Below are 23,567 nucleotides of genomic sequence, written 5' to 3' on the forward strand. Positions count from 1 at the left end.
CTGGTTGTTTGTGATGAATCAGTCGAAGGCCATCAGGAAGCATGCATGTCCTACTTTTTAACAGAACTGTTAAATCTCTAAGGCAGTTAGGGACAATAAGGAAACTATTATAATATGTTATAATATAAATGTTTTTGTTGTTTGAATAAGTTAAAGCAGGAACATTGGTATTAAATATTTGGAATTCTTAGCAATATTATTAGTTTTAAATCCAACTTTTCATTAAGCATTCACATGTGCTTGTTTATCTGCCGTTAAATGTTTTTGTATAAACGCCTGAACGTCTTCCGCGTACCACAATCAGCGGAAGTGAGAACAAAGTGTCTATTATGTTTGAAATTTGGATATTTATCTTACAAAAAATGCATGTATTCGCTACAGGAGGCCTTTATACACCTAGTATGCTTTGAGGGTGAGTAAAATACAGGCTAATTGTAATTTTTGGGTGAACTAACCCTTAAAGAACTGCCGCTTTCTCCGGTACTGGGTGGAACTAATCCGCCTAAAGGCAATCTCATTGGCTGGTGCTCGCCTATTATCGTCTCTGATTTGATTTCTGCAAATCAATTCGAGCCAATGCAACCTGATTATTATTCATGAATCCAGCAGCTCGTTAACCCTTAGTGGGTTTTATATTGTTCTTATTAGTAGAAATCGTTCAATTATTATCATATCAGCATTTTTGTTAGTTTTTTCCCTGGGTTTTTTTTTTTTTTTTTTTACAGAAATACTGAATGACCAAAAAAGCACCACCACCACCAGTCCTAAGCTCAGTTAAACTGACCAATATTCATTCATACATGGTTATCAAGTTTTAACTCGAATTACTAAAGTTCTATCATTAAATAATACTTGGTTATCATATTATAATGCTTGACTGACTGATGTTAAGAGTTTACTTTTAAATATTTAAAAAACTGTGCCATTTTACAAAAATCATATATATACAAAGAGCAGCTTTAGAGTTTGTGAACCCTTCAGACATGATCAGGTTTTGTGTATAAAAAAATAAATAAATAAATAGCAGACTTCCAAATGATGGACACACACAAAGATATATTGTCATTAGTTATTGAACAAAAGGGGTTAATCTCACAAAAACTGGAAGTCTGTAATGTGCAGAGTACTTGCCAGACTGATTAAATTTATGCATTTAGCAGACACTTTTACCCAAAGCAACTTACAGTGCATTCAGGCTATCAATTTTTAGCTATCATGTGTTCCCAGGGAATCAAACCCCCAACCTTGCACTTGTTAACACAATGCTCTACCACTTGAGCTACAGGAGCTCTATCTATCTATCTATCTGTCTATCTGTCTATCTATCTATCTATCTATCTATCTATCTATCTATCTATCTATCTATCTATCTATCTATCTATCTATCTATCTATCTATCTATCTATCTATAATGTATCGCCATTGGCCAGTATATTGTATAGTTTAGGCCTACTTGCCAGACTGATATATATATATATATCAGTCTGGCAAGTAGGCCTAAACTATACAATATACTGGCCAATGGCGATACATTTGCCAAGGTTGTCAGCAGAGGTTTGTTTTAGAAACAACAGCAATATAAAAAAGCGGTCACCCTCAGTTTTAAATAGATTCCTTTCTGAAAACTGACCAGTCTTTATAAACTCAGAGCCACCCTCCCTCTTTCTCTCCCTCCCATCTCAGTTTGTCCTAGTCTTTCATTCTTTAACTGCCAATTCTTTTAACTCTTTTCTTGCTTCACTAAACTTCAGTGTTGACATCAGGTTCTCTCAGAGGGATAAAGACATCGGATCTATGAGCGGATTTTAGACTCATTTGAACTGAACTAAGAGGAACATGCTGAACAATAGCTGGAGAACTTCAAATATAAAACAGGTAGGCTACTATTGTGGTGTTGTTAATGACTTTGCCCTGAGCGGTAAAAGTGCTGTCTTTCCAGCTTCTTCTTTTCGTACTTAGTTCTCAGGTTACTGGGTAAACAGTTCAGTACAGAAAGCTATCTGCTTAACGCGGACACGTTTAATGTCAATCCAACCTGTTTATTTAAATTGGTCCGAGACAATGTCAAGAAGATCGAGTTTTGCTTCAGTCTGTGTTTATATGTAAGAAATTGTACAACAATAGATTTTCAAGATGATTTTATTTATCTAAAAAAAAAAAAAAAAAAAAAAATTGTAGCTTTTAGAGCGTTTTCATTCCTGACAGTGTTTTTTTTTTTTTTTAGTTAGGAAGATGCGTTTTAGGACGTAAGTAGCCTACAGTTCCTCTTTCTCTAATTATCACAATAATTGCTGTAAATATAGTACGGTGACTGTATGTTCTCAAGAAGATTCGACTAATTATTGACATTTATCATGCCGTAGGTGACGTTTAATTCTCATAAGAATCGAGACATGACCTAAAACCCCACTGAGTAATGAACATGAGGTCCAGAATGAAAGGAGTTTTTTGGAGTGGGATTTTGCCGCTGTTTCTCTGGACATTTGTAAGTGGACAATCGTCCTGTCCTATCGAGACCAACAGAACAGAGCTACAAACTCCATATGAAAAACCAACCAAGCTGACCTTAAACAGTGCCTTTATGTCTCCAATTGTACATTCATTCCTGGACTCTGTCCAGCCCAATCCATTCCCTAAAGGTAAGTTAATGTGATGTAGTTTTCATCTTCTTTTGATCTCATGTTCTTTTAGTATTAAGGAATTTGCCATCAGCAGTTTGGTTACAAATGGTTTTATCTACGCAAACAACATGTTATGTGGCACAGATGAATCTAACTTGATCTGAGACTGTAATGGCTGTATTAGACTCATTAGAGGATGATATTAGGCTTGGTTAGATGGTGCTTATTCAGTTGGGATAAATGTAGTCAGTTAATTGTCAGAGGCAAAACTATTGTGGAAATAACCATGCAAATATCCATGAGATTTGAATCATCTCCCCTTTCCAAGAGCTTTGTTTACCACAAAAATATGTTTATTGCTGTACTCTTCAAACTGCCTGTATAGTTGCAGTCTGTATCACAAATGGAAAGGCAAACTTTTAAGTTATTACCTGCAAATTCATTGTATGCTAAAAGAAAATTACTTCTCATGTTACATGATCTCATAAAGTTCAAAGCTGTTCATAACATGTTAACAATGTCCCTATGATTTATAATTATTGGATCAAACATGATTGTTTAAACATCTCTTCCTGCAGACAATTATTATTTAAGCAAACAATAGTACAGAATGAAGCATTACTTTACAGAAATATTATTCCATAGAAACCTCATGAAGTTGTTCAGGTTACAATGACTAAATTCTATTAATCATCACCCATACCGACTTGCTGTCATCAATGGCTTTTTCAGAAAAACAAAGTATGAAAAATCATTATACAGTAGAGATACAGTAAGCTTTGACCTTGATCACTTCATCGCCGTTTACCTCTGATACTTTTTTAGCACTAGCGGAATGATGTGACACTGGTTATAATGTTATTTTATGTTGTGTAAATTAATATTTAAAAGAATATGAACAATGTCTTGGTATGTTCTTCCTGTAGATCTGCTGATAAGGGTGATAAAAGATATGAATTTCAGCACGGAGAGGGTTAAAGAGGTATGTCACACCTGCATGTAAATTAATGGTTTGATAATAAATTGAACCTTGGTCATATTTGTGCAATATTTTACTTTTCTATGAAGAAGAATGTACTTAGGATTTTAATACAGACATTTATAAATTGACACGTGTGTGTGTGTTCTAGGACGAGTTTCTCAGGTTTTTTTTTTTTTTATCGTAAGTGAATCATGCCAACATCAATATTTTGTTGTATAAACACTGACTATTTGCCAGTTTCGATTGGCTGATCTGATTACACAGCGTCAGACATGTTTTGGATACACAGTTGAGCAGAGCGCATGGACACGCATAAGTAGCTACACCTATATAATGTCATCAAGAGTTTTTTTTAAATCAACTTCATCTTTACTGCTTAATTTACTGTAGCTGTACCCACAGCAACCAACCTGTCTATCCTCTTTCACTTTTGACCAGATTTTGCAATATGAGATAGGTTTCCTGGTCTGCGTGGCCATTGGGATCCTCTACATTGTCCTGATGCCTCTAATTGGCCTAATCTTTGCCTGCTGTCGTTGCTGTGGTAACTGCGGGGGCCGCATGCAGCAGAAGAATACAACGAACATCCACTGCAAGCGAAGAAGCTTTTACTTGGCCACATTTCTCATCACTGTACTAATTCTGTGAGCACCGGTTGGAGTGTAATGTTATTGTAATGATATTTTTGACATTTTATATTTAGCTTAATTAATATCAATTGCTATGTAGGGCAGGGAATGTTTGCATGTTCCTGAGCAGTACAAACACTTCAGAGACTGTGATGCGCAGCCCCACAGAACTCACTGACATCTTGGAGAATGTCAAAGGCTATCTTAACTCTATTCCTAAGGTACACCATTCAGAGAGATTAAGTAAGATTAAAACCCAATGTTTCAAATGTTTATTATTATTATTTTTAGTTTTGATAAAAAAGACAGTAAAAACAGAATTATTTTTAAATATTATAATGTAAAATAACTATTTACTATATTATTTTAAAAAGTAATTTATTCCTGTGATACAAAGCTGAATTTGTCCGGTCTTGAGAAACATTTCCTATTATTATCAGTGTTAAAAACAGTTGTGCTGCTTAATATTTCTGTGAAAGCCGTGATTTATTTCAGGATTCTTAATAAATAGAGATATTAAAAGAACATCACTTATTTAAAATAGAAATCTTTTGAAGTCTTATGTTTTAACACTTTGCAAAGTTGATTTATATCTGAAATGAAATCAAATTATAACAATACTGAATTAAACTGAATATAGCTGATACATAAGAGAAAATTGATACAGCTTTTAATTCCTCAACAGCAAATCGAACAAGTTACGAATGAGAGCTCTTTGACTGTGGATACCGTCAAAAGCAACTTACATGGTACGTTCGTTTATATCTTTTAAGACAGGGATCACAAATTAATGGAGGCAGAACCATTGAAAGTGACAAAATTGCACTCAAATTTGAAATGCAAGAGGGAAAAACATTTTCCTTTTTGTAACATTTAATATAGGTATCAATACAATAAAAAAGTGTATTTCTTTTTTGATCCATTTGTTTTTCTTTTAATCTCACATTGAATTCCTGCATGTTTGTCTCATAGAAACGGGGCCTTTGCTTGGTAAATTAATCCAAAATGGTCTTAAAGGTCCCCTCGACCCAGCATTCAACTCCATTACTGAAATAGCCCATGGTATGTATGCATTTACTCATCAAGTGATAAAGCAGCCCCTTTCTTTGGTAAACTTGCTCTGTGATCAAACCTTTGCTTGTTGACTCACCTTTGCAGCATAAATGAATCCATTGATTTTAAACCCATTTTGTATGTGTGTTACAGTGATAAACAGCACCAGTGATGAACTGCTGAAGCTTAATAAAACCTTGGAGCTGTTGAAACCAAAGGTGGATGTGCTGAAAGCTAATTTATCTGCTGTGAGGCAGCGGATTAACAACACTTTGCATATGCCAGACTGTGAAAACTGCACTTCCCAGCTGCCGGATCTGGACAAACTATCACTGGAAGGAAGCCTTGACGTAAGCTAAACCATATCTGTCATGCGGATAAACCAGTGAACAACTCATTGGGGAACTGTGTTATGGCTGTTCAGTAAAGCATGTGGAGTCCTGATTATATCCTGATTCCACTTTAGGCTTTGCAGTAGTTTTAGGTTGAGCATTAAGATACCTGCAAATACCTGCAAAAATGTGGGTGGATCATTATACAATCATTCTCCCTTTCTTGTTCTAGACAATTTGTGGTTGTCTTAGGTCAGTGATCGGAGCAGAGTGAATTCTGCATCAATCTTCTCGGGAGAACATAGGCATTACTATAAAACCCACACAGTGTTCTGGCTTAGATTACATGACTATTAAACAGCATTTCTCTAGAAGTACAGAGTACCAAGTTGTATTACCAGTCACCTGTGCACACAAAGGCTCAAACGCTGTCATTGAAGGAAAGCAGGGAGACAGGAACAATGGAGCAAACAATAAGGAGTAACACAAGAACCTATTGTTAACATGTCAATGCTTGCAAGCGCTTTTTCTTGGAAACCTAACTCTTACCTGATTGAAAAACATTTCCATAAATACAGGCTGTTGTAGAGAAAAAAATAATTTGTCACTGTCATTGTGTATGTGGATATCAACATGTAGTGCATTTAATTACAGCTAGTACTGCCCTCTAGTGTTAAATGTGGGGCTCTGCTTGAAACTTACAATGGAGTCTGAGACCACACTGAAAATATAGGTTTATTAATCATTTTTAAATGATTATACTAATATATAATATTTATAATAAATATTAAAGATGCACTTAGTATTTTTTTCTCATTAAAATGTTTAGCCCATATAAGATGAATAGTATTTTTGAAAAGTATATTTCAAATCATGCACATCCAGAATACAGTCTATAAGTAGTTTAATAATGGGGCTGACTGTATGAAAACTACTCATTTTGTCTCGTTGACTTTAATGTGTGGAGTTCATTCTAGAGTGCTGCTGTCATGAAAGCAAAATGAGACATACAAAAAAAGAATATAATAAAAGATATATAAATAATAATAATAATAATGTTTTTATGCTTAAAATATAGTTTTTAATGAAAAAAAAACCCCTTTGCATATGCTTTGTCTGTCTCACAATTTGCTAGTTTCCTGATCAAAACGACCTGAGGTCTGCTGTAGACAAGGCTATAAATGCTGATGTCATTGGACAGGCAAATAAGGTTAGTGCCGTATTTCACAGCTATAAAATTTCACTTCAGTGTATTCTCTCTCTCTCTCTATACACTACCACTGATTTGGTGTTTGGTGGTCTTAGTATTATCAATTTTGAAAACTGTTGGGCTACTTAATATTTTGTGGAAACCATGATAGATTTCAGAATTTTTTGATGAATAGAAAGTTCAAATGTATAGCATTTATTTGATTTATTATTTTTGGTAAGACTATACATTTTATATCCTTGCTGGGTAAAAAGTTAATTTCTTGAAAAAGGAAAAGAAAACATTCATAACTTCTGTGTTCTACATATATATTTAATCGTTGCGAATGAATGATGTTCATTGTACATGTTTGAATCCCAGGGGAGAGACTTTTTTGACAGCATTCCAGCAAAGGTGAAAAATGAGACCAGACTAAGTGTGGAATGTAAGTTTGTGTTGTTAAGTGCCCAACATGAGTCTTCTTTCTGGGGAATCGTTTGTTTGGACTATCTTGATTCTCAAATGTTTATTCACCTAAGGGTTAAGAAGTGTGATGTACTTGAAGTTACTGATCAGTCTAGTTGTTAAGTGATGTGCCTTGTGTCTTTTACAGTGGCTCTATTTCAGCTTGAAACACTAAAAACCCAGATCTCAGGTGTGACCAAAGACCTTCCTCTTGATGTATTGAAGACCATCTCAGCACCACTAACGGACCTGCAGAAATCGATCAAAGATTTTTCTCCTGACATAGAGAAATCAAGTCAAATCAGGTACTTAAACACATCTTGTTCTAATTAACCATGATTCTCTGTGTTTAAATACAATGTATTTTTATAACAATCTCAAATAATCTCTTTTTTTTTGTAATAGTCTGGCTGTTGGATTGGTCCTGAGCTGTCTGATTTTGCTGGTGGTGATCTGTAATTTTCTGGGTCTGCTGCTGGGTGTAGCTGGACTAAATCCTAAAGACAATCCCACTGAACGTTCTGGCACATCAAACTGTGGAGGAATATTTTTCATGGCGTGAGTATAAATTCCCCTTTGGATTTGTGATTGTGTAACACAAAACTGTTGTCAGTGTTGTAAAACTGTACATGCAGTAATTACTTCCTCTTGTGTCATTTTAGAGGAGTAGGTTTCAGCTTCCTGGTCTCCTGGATCTTCATGTTAGTAGTGTTGATACTTTTCATAGTGGGAGGAAATACCTATACCCTGGTCTGTAAACCATGGCAAAACAAGGAACTCATCCAGGTATTTCCAGCAACAATGACTTATTTTGTTTGATTGTATGACCTTGACTAGTTAACTAGATTCCAGTAAATGTAATTTTTTGCATCAGTCATTACCAGTATATTTGATTATCATATTGTGTTTCATAGCTTATTGACACTCCAGGGCTGATTCCAGCTATCAACCTGTCCACAGTTCTGAATCTGAATACAAACCTGAATATTGTTAATGTGTACAGGTATGTCACACTCAAGAAAGCATGATGGATGGCTGTCATATTTACATTATTTACATCCAAAATAAATCAATAAATTCGCTTTTTATCATTTTTAGTGACTGTCAAAAGAATAAGTCCTTGTGGACCACATTTCATCTGAATGAGATCTTCGACCTAAATAGTAAATTAGATGTTTCAAAGGTGAGATATTATAACTCTTTCTTTACTTTCCTATGATTGATGCATCACTTATTGGACACTAATGGCTGATTCTCTCAACAGTACACCCATGAGATTGATCAGACCTTTGATGGGTTACAAATCAACATTGCAAACATCACCATCCTCAGTCCAGAGGTAAAGTCCCAGCTAAACAACTTCTCCAGCAGAGCCAGCAGTATGAACTTCAGCAACATTATACAGCAGGTACACTATATACTTCATTCTCCAAAAGCACACTAGCATATAATGTTTGTGAAATCAAATAACGTATCATTTATTGCCGGGTACTCATGAGCATTATTCATATGGTAAAAAATATTAAATAAATAAATAGTGATCATAGCATTACACATATATGATCCAGGACCACAAAACCAGTCATAAGGGTCATTTTTTGCAATTCACATTTATACATCATCTGAAAACTGAATAAATAAGCTTTCCATTGATTTATGGTTTGTTAGGATAGGAAAAAAATATTGAGAAAATCACCTTTAAAATTATCCAGATGAAGTCCATAGCAATGAATATTAGTAATCAAAAATTAAGTTTTGATATATTTACAGTAGGAAATTTACAAAAGACCTTCATGGAACATCAAAATAAAAAATAAAACTAATAATTTTGACTCATACAATGTATTGTTGGCTATTCCTACAAATATACCTGTGCACAAGTTTTGTGTGTGCATATTTTTTTAACCCATAACAATATATATATATATGCAAAATGTATTCTTTAGAATAAATAATGGACAATTGAAATATATTTATATTGAAAATATATTTCTGGCAAAATGGCGAAAATATGAGGGAGTACTTACTGAGAATATATTTATACGAACATATTTCAAAATCTACAAATTTTTGGATTTCAGATTAATGACGTGTCAGGGACTAATCTGAGCTCAGTAGCAGAAAGTCTGGATATCTTGGCTGGCAAACAGGTGAACGTTACTTTTGTTTACTTTTCTTGTTAACACCCCCTGCTCTAGTGAATGACTGAGATGGATCACATGCACTTATTTGTGTCTTTCAGAATAACCAAGCTATAAAAGATAATCTGCATGGGGAAGCAAAAGATCTGCGAGACATCCAGACTGACATCACGTCTAACATTATGCCTTTGCTGGTGTGTTGACACAACACAAAAGACAGTACTCAGAATTTAAATTTCACCTGATCGTGACATTATAATTAGGAATGAATGAATATTAATCACAAAGAGATCTTGACTAGTTTGAATCAGTTTGGTTTACTATGATCTACATCCTTTTCCTCTTTGCAGCGGGAACTGAACACCACTGTTAAGAATCTCAGTGTAGAAGCCTCACAAATCACTGTAAGTAAACACTAGCCATCATAAGTGCATGAGAGTATCCGTATGTATAATACTGTAGCCTAAACTACAGTATATCAGTTTTTAAAAGAATTGAATTATAGACCCCATGAATTATGATGATTTGCTACTTGGAGTTGTTGCAGGTGGTATTAGGGAGCATTTGAAATATTGTCATTGTTTAAAAATTCACTAGCATACAGTACCGTTCAGCCAGGATGCATTAAACTGATCAAAAGTGACAGTAAAGACTTTTATATTGATACCAGAATTTCTGTTTCAAATAAATGCTGTTCTTTTGAGCTTTCTGTTCATCAAAGAATCTTGAAAAGGTTTCCATAAAATTACTGAGCAGCTGTTTCAAAAATAATAATACAAATGTTGCTGGAGCAGCAAATCAGCATATTAGAATGATTTCTGAAGGATCATGTGATGCTGAAAGTCTGGAGTAATGATGCTGAAAATTTATCTTTGCCATCACTGGAATAAATTAAGTTTTAAAGTACATTAAAATTATGATTATTATTTTATTTTTTACAATATTATCATTTTTTATTTCATTTTGTTCAATTATTTTTGAAAACATAATAAAAAAGAATCATCTTTAATCTTTATGGCCCTAATTAAAAATGCACCAACAGTATCTTCAAATTTCTTCTCTTTATTGATTTTATAGGCAACTGTGGAAAATGTTTTCAAAAAAGTTGGCTACGCTCAGGACGTCCTGAACTACAAGATATCACAAATAGTGAAAACTGTGAGTGTTGTGCAATAAATGCTATATTCAGATAAATGATCTGTCAGGATGATAACTGTATTACAGTGATGAAATAAATCTACTGTGTGCTTTTTATAGTAACTGTATGCTTCTTTTCTGCAGGAGAGCAGGGCATTCATAGACTGTCAGCTGAAAATCTTTCAGACATTTCTTCAATGGGCAAATCAAACGGTATGTTTATGTCTATATTTGTATTCAAGGTGCTGACTATCTTAATGGTGAATTATTAATATTATGGTGTTGCACTCTGTGTCAGATCACAGAGAAGGTGGGTCGTTGTGGGCCTGCAGCTGCAGCAGTAGACAGATCAGAGGAGCTCGTCTGTAAACATTTGGTAGAATCTTTGGTAAGTATCCATCATCAGCTCTAGCTGCTTCTTTTTCCTTATTGCAGCGCTGAGAGATTTGTACAGTAAGTGCACATGGTTCCCATCTAATAAAACATAATATCCTGTCTGTTCTCCAGAATGCCTTTTGGTTTAGTTTGGGCTGGTGTATGATGTTCCTGATCCCCAGCATCATTTTCTCAGTTAAACTGGCCAAGTACTACCGCAGGATGAAGTATTCAGATTCTTATGAGTAAATGATCTTATTTGTTTTTTTAAATATAGAAGCAGATCATGAAAAAGTCTACTGAGTGTTTACCTACTGTCATGAATCAATTCCAATGGTTTCCTTCTGATTTCTCTCTTTAAAGGAACAATAACTTCATGATGAATCCTTTCCCAAAGGCCCACCTCAAACCTGAATTATTGGAAAATGGCAAACAGCCACCTCTAACATAAGCACATAAATAAAAATGACTTAAGTTATACACACTGACCCACAGATCAATAAACTGACAAGTAGACAATGATTGTAGTAAAAAATTATTTCCAAAGTAGCTTCTGAGTACCCTTTTCTTTATTTTTAGTGCTGTAGATTGTATCATAAATGAACTTTGTGTCAAATGATTTTAGCGCTTGATATTTAAAGCACAACTTTACTGTTACAACTGTAATATGTTTTTGTATTGTAAGGCATTAATGGGAGTTTAAGCTTTAGTACGCACTTTATGTGGTCCTGTAGGCATTGAAATTTATTTATGCCATTTATTCAATAAGAAATATGGGTATGCTGTTATAGATATACTGCTGGCATATATTAAAAAACAAAACAAAAAAAATTATATTAGATTGTCCTAATAATGAAATTAGCTCATGAGTAACTGTGGAGACTGTGACTGCATAAACTAGCAAGAAGTGACCTCTTTTGGAAGTGGGTTGGTCTGAGTCCTGTTAAACATTTCTATCTTCTGTCATGTCTTAATTACAATCATAATAAAAGGTGCTGACACTACCATGCTGAACCTGTTTGTTTGGTGTAAAGAATTGCTTGCCGGAGTCTGTCCAGATGACCCATTGAGAAACCCTCCCCCCAGTACACCCTACATCCTGTGACTGAGGCCTCATGGTACAACTGCCATTACAACAGTGTGCCAATCAGGATGAAGCACTAGAGCAGTGGCGCACACATTCCACACATATCTGTGCTGCTTAGAGAGAGAGAGAGAGAGAAATCAGACAAGATTTATTCACTGACTGTTTTTGAAAATACTGAGATCATATAGCAGAAAAAAATGTTCATTTAAAAGTATACTAGCCCATTTCTCAATATTAGAGCTAACACTTAGCATTCTGATTAGTTAATACCACAGATACTTAATAGACATGTGCAACAAGGGCAAAACTGGAAAACCAAACAACTGGTCTTGAAATCATATAAATCTAAGACTTATGCACATTCATGTCATGTGTACACTACCTTCCAAAAGTTTAGGGGTCAATAATTTTTTTAAGAAATTAAATTAAAATTAAACTGAACAAAAGTGATAGAAAAGAAAGACATTTAGAATGTTATAAAATATATTTATGTATTATGTATTTAACTGTTCTTTTGAACTTTATATATATTAAAAATGATTGACAAAAATATAAAGTTTGTGTTTTAATGTTTACATTTTATTTTTTTTAATTACAACTCAAGACTGGAGTAATTATATATATATATATATGTATATATATATATATATATATATATATATATATATATACAATATATATATATATACACAAGTGCTGTCAAATGATTAATTGCATCCAAAATAAAAAAATTTGTTTACATATGTATGCTGTTTATATTTATTATGTATATATAAATACACACATGCATGTATATATTTCAGAAAAATATGTTTATATATTAAAAATATTTAAAATCAAAATTTTATTTAATTTAAACATGTAAATTTTCAAAATATTTACTGTATGTGTGTGTACTAAGATACACATAATAAATATAGGCATTTTGTTTTTGTGGTGTTCCAAGCAGAAAAAACAAACAAACTTGAAATTACGCAAATGATCAAATAAGATTTACATTTGTGAAGACCCATTCTTGCAATCATCTCTAATAATCAAACAAATGAAATGAATGTTTTGTCCCATGTCTCAAGAATCCACTTTTACTCAAACAGGCCAGTATGAGTGTTAAACAATTCACTTTTTCCTCAGCGGACAGAATGCTGCACAGATTTGTCTAACAGTAGAATGCAGTTAACAGTAGAACACAGAGAGATATTTCAGACATTTTTACTAAATGTTTATAAATGTACATTTTTAGTGCCTTTAGTTAATTACTTTAGATCATAAAATAAAATTTCTAAATTTTAAATACATTGTGAAGAATACTCAGTAAAACCAATACTTAGTAAACACTTGCATCACAGAGAAAATAGAAGTGTTTCAGCTCTCCAAATACAATTAGCTATGACGAGTCAATTCAGGGCAACACAAGCCTGTCCAGTGTGATTGAGTTTGAAGCTGGTCACTCTGTAATAGAATTTAGTTGAATTGAATTTAAAGCAGTGCTGTGAATGCTGCTGCTGAGCTCAGTCAGAATGCAGAAGGTGGGGCTGTACAGACCTAGTGATTTTATAAAGCTTTGCATAGGAAACACATCAGAATTCCCCTCTCTGACCACAAAACCAGAAATCACGAATGACGGCTGTGACACTTTAGCTCAGAAAGAGACTTGAAAAGGAGTGGCAGCAATACAGTCATATTTAATTGCTTTTTACAGTGTTATAATCCATGTGGTAGCACTAAATACAAGAGCAATTCAAGAAATATATAAGGCATTTAACATGAAATGACCAAATCTAAAATGTCCAATTCATCTGTACTCACATTACATTTTACATTACAGTACATTTTTATTAATGACTAACACAGTTCTTTGCTTACATCTTCCACATGATTTTCTTAAAATAATAATTACACCAGCATATGATGTCAAACTGTAGTGTCAACAGAAAAAACACATTGTTATTCTAAGAGTTTATACAATAAATGAAATGTGGATATGCATAGTCATCTCTGACCTTGCATTAGGATCAGGTTGACAACATGCCTTTATGTTATGCCTATAAAAAAAGACACAACTGAAAATTAAGAAAGAGAAAAGACAGTTTAAAAGACACCAAAAACACAGATGAAATGCAGTAAACCTAGTAAACATAAAAACAACATATATTACATTCTATATTAGGAATAATTAAGCAGTAGTTAAACATCTGTGCATTGCAAGTTATTACTTTAGAATTTTAATAGTTAATGAAATATTGTTCGATCCGAAGCTCCATAATTTTGTTCAGACCATGTTACGTAAATAGTACTTCTTGAAGTTGTGTCATTATTTATTCACCCTCATGTTGTTCCAAACCTGTATGACTTACTTTGCTTTGTAGAACACAAAATACAGGCAATACTGTGAAAGTCAAAGATTGTTTTGGTCTTTTATTGTACGGATAAAAACTGTTAAATTGTTTAATCAGAATCTATTCTTAAGTGCTCCAAAGAAGAAAGTCATACAGGTTTGGAATGACATAAACATGAGCAGGTGATGACAGAATTTCATTTTGGGTTAACCTGTACCTCTAAAACCTTTTTAATAACAGTCTATGGAAAGGGTCAGACATGATTTGAGAGTGGGAAAGTCAGAGCAGCTTGGCTTGAGATGTCACTTGAGATCCAGAGGAAGTGCTCTGCTTGGTTTCCTGCTGCTCAGAATATCTGAACAGACCCTTCGGCTGACGTGGAGGAGTGAGCGGAGGAACCGTGGGTGACTGAAGGATATCTGCGTACCTTTGGCTCGGTTTGGTCTCCCTTTGGAGAACTTTTCTGAGCAGTGGTTTCAAAAGCCCGATGGTGACCTGTCTGCCATGAGCCTCAAAAGGATCAGAGTTCTGCACTGAATCAGGCAGGTTTTTCAATACAATATTAAGTATGCTCGTCACAGTCATGTCCTCTGGACAAAGAGTCCATAGCAGGTCCAAATAGGGGTCCAAGTCTCTATGTTGGGACACTTCGCACAGCAGAGCAATGAAAATCTCTTTGTTCAGAAGCGGGCTCTGCCGGCAGAACCTCTCAGCTACTTGCGCAACCTGTTCCCACTGGCTTTGCTTGATGAGAATCCTCAACGCTTGCATTATCGCTTTAGGCCGCTCGCTGCACAAAAGCAGCTCCACTTCCAGGTGTTGGTAGGTCCCTTTGCAAGGGAGCACAGTCAAGGCCCGTTTATAGAGCGGCAAGCTCTCAGAGCTCTCCTTCATGCTGTAACCCCACGAAGACTTGGAGGACCCGCCGGATTGTTGTTGTGCCAGTTCAAGAAACCTGGGGAGCCAGCTGGGCTGGAATTTGAAGATAGATTGGCATAAGAGCTCAAAAACAGGCACCGTAGTGTGTTTCTGCTGACCATTGCAGTGAGCAAAGTTTGCTGTGGGTTGCACAGGGCTGAGGATGATTTTCCATAACTCAACAGGAACTTTAGATGACAACAAACCTTCACCGTTGGACCTCAGATGCAGAACCGCTTGGATGGCATGCCAGGAGTAAGTGGGAAAGAGATGGAAAATGCTGTTTAGATATTGAAGATTCTCCCTCTCTAGCTCACCACTAAGCAGCCGGCAGATCTCCTGCTGCACCAAGCTTTCACAATAGTTCTCTAGGTCTTTCTCCGAAGCCTTCACCATTGATGTTTTGATGTCCTCCAATAAAATGAGACTCCTAAGCTCTGATTCGAGTGAGCTCATGAGCCTTTCTTGACCTGTGGAATGTTTCTCACCAGTTTTGATCTTCTGGTTGCTGAGGTAATCCCTGAGGATGGCAGCCAGCGATATGGGCGCTTGAAACATCCCACCTTTTTTGAGCTTCTCCACCGTGAGCTGCGTGCTACTTAGACTTCTTTGCTGATAGTATTTGCATGCCTCCTCAAAGACAGCCTCAACTAAGAGTGCACTCGAGTCTTCTGAAAGTGTTGGAGAAGGCTTTGGTTTTTGCGTGACCACAAACAGCCCGGTTTCTGACAACATTTGTGGAGAGTGACTGTCCAAAGTGTTTATGAAGAGAAGACCTTCTGTTTTCAGACTTATTCTTTCTAATTCCAGACCACATTTGGTGTCGATTAAGAAAAGGGTCTTGCCTATTGTTAGTGCCAGGATTTCGTTATATATTTTCAGGCTATTTTGTGTCCCACTAGCACTTAGGCAATTATCAGGTAGTTTGTATATGTGGTGAAGACTGCCATCCCTCTTTATAATGCATACCCAACCAGTGCTGAGAAGGAGAAGGAGGTCTCCACATCCAGTGGGAGAGAATCCACAGATATCAGAAGGATTTATAGTGGATAGAAGGCCAATGCAGTCTGCAACAAGTCTCTTGAAGTCAGATTCCTTGCTTGAGCTTTTCATAATTGTGCAGCTACAGGCACTATGCACTTTAAATGTGTCATGTTCAGGAGACCATGCAAGAAACACTTTCAAAACACCCATGGAAGAGTTTTCCCTCATGTCTGGGAGCAGATAGACCAAATCCCCAGAACTGACAGTTGTGTATCGAGGATTATTGTGCAATGCAATTTTCACGTTTCCTAAACTGACACCTCCCTCGTGAACTTCTATAGTCTTTTTGCAGATGCAGAACCTGAAGTTGCTGCATACACTATTGGAGTTCTCAGATGGTGGTCGCTCCTCGCACCATATAATGAAATTCTGACCCATGCACACAGAACTGACTTTAGCACGAGGGCTGTTACACAGATCCACAGTCTGGAGTAAATGCCAGCCTGATCTGCATTCTAGGAATTTCCAGAATTCCACTCTTCCGTTCTCAAATATTACTCCAAGCACAGAGGCTCCATCTTCTGGTTTGCTTTGAGGGACATAAATGACATCCACTACAGGCACATTTCCAGATAGCACTAAATCATTGTGTTTCTGGCATTGGATGAGATGAGGTCTCTGATATTTGTCATATGTCATAAGACCACTCTTGGGCTCCCGCACAATGACATGAATGTGACGTCCATCTGGACTCAGACGCACATCAGACAGGCAGTTTTGAGATGAGATGTTGGAGTATGCCTGCTTGAAAAACTCTTTTAGATCCTTTCCTTTCGTGAAATCACCGAAATCAGTCACTTGTTCTAATGAGAGTCGCGTCATGTTTGCTGAAAAGTCGATCTGGAATGGGAAGCACACGATGCGCGTGAAAACGCTTTCAGTTTGGACCAGCGATCATCCACAATCTCCCTGAAACATGTCCAGTGCTCGTTTCACGCGTTAACTCCATCATATGACGATGTCATATCTCTACAGTCCATAAATCCTAGGAAATACACGTACATTTCTGCTGTGCTGTCTGTTTCTCTCCCACTCCTCCTGACATCACGAGTTTGTTCATTTCCGGATTCTATTGGTTGTGTTTCAATACCCACTGAGGCGCTCACTCACAGAGCATTATTGTGCAACAACGCTCGCCACTATAACAGCCAGAAATCCTGTCTAGGTAGCAGCCTACTGAGTTTTGAAACACACCCTATGCGGTATTTTTAGGGGTTTTTTGGCTCTGTTGGAAGGAGGGGTTTAATTCATTACTCTGTTCTCTAACCTATTATATCAGACACAACTTCTAACGTTACATAAATACAATTTACCTAAATTTACAGCTAAACACACAACAGTAACCTTAATATATGTATAATTATTTGAAATATACAAACTCGCAACTGAGTTTTTATTCTGGAAAAACCTAAACCGCTCAGTAATGACGTCATTTTGTATGCTAACAAGGGAGGCGATTCGCCATTGATTCATTTAGAAATTTCCTTTGTGTTTGTAGAATGGTTTTCGATGTATTGGTAAATTAAGATCCTTGGTTAACAACCTTTCAGGCTGATTAATTTAGATTAACGTAGAATACTTAGATTACATACGGTGTGTGTTTTAAAGTTGCTTAATAAGGACTACAACTACCACAAGGATGTGAGATTATGTGAGCGATAAATAGGACAAAAGTTGTAGTTCGTAAATAGGCATTGTTAATGCTTAAAAAATATTGTTCACATAGTATAAAAATATAAACGAGGGGAAGAACTAATAAATAAAATAATCTAAAATACACAAGTTTTGTCATAGAATGCGTCGGAAATGACGTAAGGCCCGTAAACACACTTCCTTCTACTCCCGCGAAGATTTCATCGTTTATGCAAATGACAGATATTACCCCTGCAGTTTTTGAAGTTTGTAAGTTTTGATAACACATTCTAATTTGCTAGTTTTTGTACAGCAGTGTTTATTAGTTATCCTCTGGTTTTATTTTCTGATGTCTCATCGCATTTGTAACGTTAGCTCAGCTGCAGTGGATCACAAATATGATGACTGTCAGGAAATATTTTTGTGTAAATACAATACAATATAACAGTTATATTTTAATGGATTGCTTGCACACAGGATCGGATTGTTTTGAAAATAAACTTGATTTAAAAAAAGTATTACTAAAATCTGTTTGTGTACCAGTGAAATACTGTGTTTACTAACCATGTGATTAGCATGAATCTATGCTATTCGATGCTTTAATAAGTTATGCTGCATACTATGCTTTATTATAGTATGTTATGTTATGTTATATGTTATCTTTAAATACTTGAGTGAAACCTACATAACTTTTTTAAACACTTCCCAGTGTGCAACTGTCATTGCAATGTTTGTTACAACATAACCAGACTTTATAGATCTAGGTATTTAAGTTTCTGTAATACTGCTATTCTGACATATGTTCCCTCTGAATAGAAAATCAAGAAGAATCATTGAAGATGTCTGATTCAAAGAGAAGGTCTAGAGGGAATCAAGAAGAGTCAGCAGGAACATCCAATGGATTGGGTGGACGGAACAGGCCAGAGAGACCTGGTGATATGGCTGACGAAGATGATATCGGTGCGGGACCCTCGGGTATTAGTGAGGAAGATGATGATCCAACACGCAGGAGAGAGATCAGGAGCAAGTACAGGGATCTGATCAATCAAGTCCAGCGTGAGTGTTAATAATGTTAAAGTTGGCTTCAGTGATACCGTTTGCTGTTTCAGTAATGAAGTATTGTAAGTATATTGTGTGTGTATGCTTTTTTGTATACAGAAAATCGCGAGGACATGCTGAACCCTGCAAACAATAAACTCACTGATGTATTAGAAGAGGCCAACAAACTATTTGCCAATGGTATTATTTTTCTACACTACATATTCTTGTACCTACCTACAGAACTAATGCAATTCAGACAGTTAGTAGGATGCATGGCCTGGCAGAGTTTTGCGCACACATATTTCATTTTCTATGTATTATATCTTCATGATCATCTCCTGCTGGGTTGTTATGGCCTGTGTCTACTTTCAGTGAGGCAGGCTCGTGAAGCAGCACTGGATGCTCAACTCCTGGTACTAGCCACTGATCTAGGGAAGGAAAAGGCCAGCCAGCTACATGCTGAAGGCTCTGCGTTTGACCCATCTGCATTTGCAGAGCATTTGGTATGTTACTGTGACAAGATAGGCCAGACCTGCATTTCCTAAAAGCATCATAAGCCTAAAGCCTGGAATACACTACATGACTGAAAAATCTGAGCAGATTTTTAAAACACAAGGCATCATACACTTACCGTCTTTTTAAATAGTGACGAAGGAAAACCCATCACACCAACATCACATCATGGCCATCACACACTACACATCTGAGGATCACACACTACCAGACCGTCAAGTTGTGCTGATCACAACAAACTCACACAGAAACGTGTGCATTGTTGCTAGGAGACTCTTGACAAAGGTTGCAAAATTGGCTGAAAATATCAAACATGTTTGTTAATACTCTGACTGGTTTGAATCAAAATCAGAGTCCGTGACCATCATACACTATGCGATTTTTCTATGGAATCTGTCAACTCAAATCTGCAGACTGGCTCTGACTTTCTGACTTCTCCAGACTGTAAATCGTCAGAAAATGGGGGCAAAAATCATGTAGTGTATTACAGCCTTAAAGGTGCACTAAGTGAATTTTGCCAAATGATGTTGATATTTGAAAGCACCAAAACAAACATGCTCCATACCCCAACAGGACCTTTCCCCTATTTTGATATTTCCGCCCCACATGGCACTGTGGTCAAAAGTGCTTTTCAAATATTGCTTAGTGTACCTTTAAGTAGATCACAGAACCATTGCCACCAGTGGTCTCTTTGATCAACTAAGCTCCCAGTGCTTTTGAGAAACACAGCCCAGATCTTGTATTTAGGAGAAAATGATGTTCGGATTCACTGTGAAATGATTTTTCTCCTTGATTGATTTCTCATATCGATCATTCTAGTTGTCCTTCATGGGTCTGAATCGTTTGGAGGATGAAAGTGGTCAGGATGGGAACTTGGAGGGATATTTACCACAAGGTGCCTGGCAAAGGCTTGCAAAGAGATCTGAGTACTGCTTCAAAACAGCCCCCTCATTCCACTACATGTGAGTATGTCTGTAGTTAATGAAACTGAAGGCGATTAGGTAAGTGTTTAAAACAAGCGGATATATTGGAAATTCACATTGAACTTGAAATTATTTTGCAGGTAATTGCAAAATCTTTCGTTATTATTTTGCTATTAAGTTTATTAGGCTGGTTTTGTGAGTCCCTTCTCGCCCCATGTACTGATATATAGATGTCTTTGTGGCCCACTTCTGTAGTAAAGGATCTCGAATCAGTTAAAACTGTTGATGTAAGTGAATCAGTTCAAAGCTAAATTTGTGTTATCTCTCAGAAATGTTCATGATTTTTTTTCTCAGCAAGAACACATTAAATTGATAAAAGGTGACAGTAAAGACTTTTATAATGTTTCAAATGGTTTCTTTCAAATAAATGCTGTTCTGTTGAACTTTCTATTTATCCTGAAAGAATCCTGAAAAAAAATGTATCAGTTTCCACAAAAATATTAAGCAGCAACTTTTTCCACATGAATAATAATGAATAGTTTCCTAAGCACAAAATCAGCATATTAGTATGATTTTTAATGAAGCATAGTGTCATGTGTGTCACTTAAGCCTGGAGAAATGGCTGTTGAATATTCAGTGTTGCCATCACAGGAATAAATAATAAAAATTGTTATTTTAAATTGTAATAATAATAATTCACAGTATTACTGTTTCAAATAAATGCAGTCTTGATGAGCATAAGAAACTTTTCAGGATTATAAAAAAAACTTGACTTTCTTCAAAATTTTTAACTGTAGGTGTAAGCTTGTGTAATGAGTTTATATAATTGATATTTATTGGATTAAACTTACTTTTACTTAACACTAAACCTCTGAATCCATTTGATTACAATGGCTATTAAGCAGTTTTAAAGCTTAATCAAAACTTATTCTGACAGCCTCATTAAGTAGAGTTTACGAATACAATCTGCAGCTTACTTTACAACCTTTGCTATTTTTGTTTAATTCAATTGGGCTCATTTTTGGCAGAGCCTCCTCCGCCACGGCAGAGAGTTGAAAGACAAAGGAAAGTCCCCAGCAAAGAGGCGAAACGAATTATGCCCACCCAGGTGTGCTCATTATAATGCAAATGTCAATTAATATTCTTGATAATCAGTCTGATTTTAAGAAATTAAGAAAATATCTTGTCATCACAGCTGAAGAAAATGGAAGAATCTCACCAGGAGGCAACAGAGAAAGAGGTTGAAAGAATTCTTGGATGTCTGCAAAGTTACTTTGCTGATGATTGTAAGCATGTTAAAATAAAAATAGAATAACATATCGCAGTTAAGCAAAACAGACTATTTTAAAACCCATTAAAAATGATTTTTGTGGAACAGCAGAGGAACCCATTTCATATTATGAGTTCGTCATTGACCCCAACTCCTTCTCCCGGACTGTGGAGAACATCTTCCACACGTCTTTTCTCATAAGGGTATGTTAAGAAGCAACAACAGCTTTGGAGATTAAACATTAGTCTCACAATAATTAATGAAATATTTCTCTCAGGATGGTCTGGTGAGAATGTACATGGATACGGATGGGCTTCCTTGTATAGGTAAGATCAAATCCACAGGTCACTGTTTGATTGTGTTTGTTTGAATGATCTTGGAGATTATATGTATTATGGATGTATTATAGCTCCAGTAGAGGAAGGTGAGATGGAGCCTGGTGGAGCTGTCGTCCGACATCAGTGTGTCATCTCCATCAACCAGGAAAGCTGGAGGGTGAGTGCATTAAGACTCTAGATGTTTGGGGTTGGAAAGAAATGTTTTCTGGATTCTAATTGAGGTGATAATATAGAAATCATTTTCTTCTCAAGAATACCCGAGGCTTGTTTTTTTAACAACTATTTGAGACTATTTTGTTTACAAAATTTCTATGTTCAGATCATATTTATTTAGCATGGAACAGTCTGTTCTTTACATTAAATAACTTGTATCTATGATCCGTGTCTTGCAGGAAATCATCGATGCCTTTGATATCAAGGAAGCTTTGATCCCCGCTCCAGAAGTTTTGTCTCAGTAAAGTTGGAGGATAGTTAGCGACAGCTGGCAAAATGCTTATAAAATAAAAATTGTTTTCTTCTTTTTATATTTTTTAATATTTGGGATCTCAATTTTAAAGAGTTGTGTCTTTGAATTTTGTATAAAGTGTAATAATTGTGTCTAATACAATAAATGTAAAGTGCACTTAACGTTATATTAAGTGTTGGATTCCATGTAACTAAAGAAATATTTTAATTTGAATATTTCTCTTAGAAATATTCAGAGTAGCAGGTCAATTGTGTGCATATAATAGACGGTGTCTGGCTGCTTGAGAATGTGTCTCACTGCTCACATGGCAATAATATATCATAAAACAGATTTGCTTTGTAAACCATTATGTAATTCTACTATTTGCAAGTCAAATCTCAATTTGCACAGCCCTCATATTAAAGAGTCTCCTTTTACTAAGCGGCTCCATTAAACCTATCTATGATTTTGAATAGATAAGAAACTTAATGGAGATTAACTAAATAGTGTTTTTTTTTTTGCATTTCTTAATAGTAATTGGAGATTAAACATAAGTCTTACAATAATGAATAAAATACAACCCTGAAATAATCATTAATATGGTCACAAAAGTATATTCTGACGATTAAGCTGAAAACTACCACCTAGTGGTGAAATAGACTTTTGTTTTTTAATGGACAAAGCTGAATGTGATTTAAAACTACTCTTTAAAAATTCTTAATGAATACATAATCTTGACTGCTGCCTCTAGTCAAGTTTATTTGCATGTCTATTTAGCAATATTAGTATTTTCTTGAGCTTTGTTATCATGTTCATATGAAGTGTAAAATGCTTATGCAGGGAGGCGATAGAGAGCTGTCCATGTGTGCAGTGGTGGGGACCTCCATATGCTCACAGATTGGTCCAAGCTTGGATTAACTGCCCTGTAGTTTGATCCCACTGACATCTGAAGCCTTTTGGAGGGATCTGCCTGCTGTCTGAGTAACACTCATGTTCACAAGACGCTTCTCTACGCTGCTGGGACTTTTTGGATGGTGTAGTTGTGTAAATCTGCATCCAGGTCAGTGGCTGAAGTTGAGATTTTAGTGTAGTATTG

General features: G+C 35.8%; 3 protein-coding genes across 5 annotated transcripts; 2 read left to right on the top strand and 1 right to left on the bottom strand.

The window, feature by feature from the left end:
• The first annotated feature begins 1,595 nt into the window (after positions 1 to 1,595).
• prom2 (prominin 2) lies at positions 1,596 to 11,928 on the top strand. Of its 2 annotated transcripts, XM_042737059.1 has the most exons (25): positions 1,597 to 1,875; positions 2,225 to 2,246; positions 2,364 to 2,639; positions 3,548 to 3,603; positions 4,042 to 4,247; positions 4,333 to 4,453; positions 4,918 to 4,981; positions 5,205 to 5,294; positions 5,439 to 5,635; positions 6,753 to 6,827; positions 7,188 to 7,251; positions 7,420 to 7,576; positions 7,677 to 7,829; positions 7,934 to 8,057; positions 8,186 to 8,274; positions 8,370 to 8,454; positions 8,536 to 8,679; positions 9,353 to 9,421; positions 9,514 to 9,606; positions 9,763 to 9,816; positions 10,490 to 10,570; positions 10,694 to 10,762; positions 10,848 to 10,937; positions 11,057 to 11,169; positions 11,288 to 11,928. In XM_042737059.1, the coding sequence occupies exons 3-25, from the start codon at positions 2,417 to 2,419 to the stop codon at positions 11,373 to 11,375; spliced, it is 2,505 nt and encodes an 834-aa protein (XP_042592993.1). In that variant the 5' UTR covers positions 1,597 to 1,875; positions 2,225 to 2,246; positions 2,364 to 2,416; the 3' UTR covers positions 11,376 to 11,928. The 2 variants fall into 2 exon arrangements, with proteins under 2 accessions (XP_042592994.1, XP_042592993.1); XM_042737060.1 differs by lacking the exon at positions 2,225 to 2,246 and having other exon boundaries at positions 1,596 to 1,875.
• Positions 11,929 to 13,673: 1,745 nt separating this feature from the next.
• On the bottom strand, positions 13,674 to 17,479 carry LOC109111061 (Hermansky-Pudlak syndrome 6 protein homolog). The gene has a single exon (XM_019124028.2). The coding sequence runs from the start codon at positions 17,129 to 17,131 to the stop codon at positions 14,627 to 14,629; it is 2,505 nt and encodes an 834-aa protein (XP_018979573.1). The 5' UTR covers positions 17,132 to 17,479; the 3' UTR covers positions 13,674 to 14,626.
• A 593-nt stretch (positions 17,480 to 18,072) lies between these two features.
• nsmce4a (NSE4 homolog A, SMC5-SMC6 complex component) lies at positions 18,073 to 22,658 on the top strand. Of its 2 annotated transcripts, none has more exons than XM_042737078.1 (11): positions 18,073 to 18,211; positions 18,758 to 18,997; positions 19,100 to 19,180; positions 19,355 to 19,485; positions 20,315 to 20,458; positions 21,428 to 21,526; positions 21,614 to 21,704; positions 21,797 to 21,891; positions 21,966 to 22,014; positions 22,098 to 22,183; positions 22,419 to 22,658. In XM_042737078.1, the coding sequence occupies exons 2-11, from the start codon at positions 18,781 to 18,783 to the stop codon at positions 22,482 to 22,484; spliced, it is 1,059 nt and encodes a 352-aa protein (XP_042593012.1). In that variant the 5' UTR covers positions 18,073 to 18,211; positions 18,758 to 18,780; the 3' UTR covers positions 22,485 to 22,658. The 2 variants fall into 2 exon arrangements, with proteins under 2 accessions (XP_042593012.1, XP_042593013.1); XM_042737079.1 differs by lacking the exon at positions 18,073 to 18,211 and adding an exon at positions 18,348 to 18,366.
• Positions 22,659 to 23,567: the final 909 nt, after the last annotated feature.

Source organism: Cyprinus carpio, chromosome B13 (assembly GCF_018340385.1).
Source record: "Cyprinus carpio isolate SPL01 chromosome B13, ASM1834038v1, whole genome shotgun sequence".
Classification (NCBI taxonomy): Eukaryota; Metazoa; Chordata; class Actinopteri; order Cypriniformes; family Cyprinidae; genus Cyprinus; species Cyprinus carpio.

Coding starts and splice junctions, on each gene's coding strand:
- prom2 (XM_042737060.1), top strand. CDS start 2,417: ATGAACATGAGGTCCAGAATGAAAGGAGTTTTTTGGAGTGGGATTTTG. Junction 7,577..7,676: donor GAGAAATCAAGTCAAATCAG/GTACTTAAACAC, acceptor TTTTTGTAATAG/TCTGGCTGTTGGATTGGTCC. Junction 8,455..8,535: donor GTAAATTAGATGTTTCAAAG/GTGAGATATTAT, acceptor TTCTCTCAACAG/TACACCCATGAGATTGATCA.
- LOC109111061 (XM_019124028.2), bottom strand. CDS start 17,131: ATGACGCGACTCTCATTAGAACAAGTGACTGATTTCGGTGATTTCACG.
- nsmce4a (XM_042737078.1), top strand. CDS start 18,781: ATGTCTGATTCAAAGAGAAGGTCTAGAGGGAATCAAGAAGAGTCAGCA. Junction 20,459..21,427: donor CCCCCTCATTCCACTACATG/TGAGTATGTCTG, acceptor TGTTTAATTCAA/TTGGGCTCATTTTTGGCAGA. Junction 21,705..21,796: donor AAGTTACTTTGCTGATGATT/GTAAGCATGTTA, acceptor TTTGTGGAACAG/CAGAGGAACCCATTTCATAT.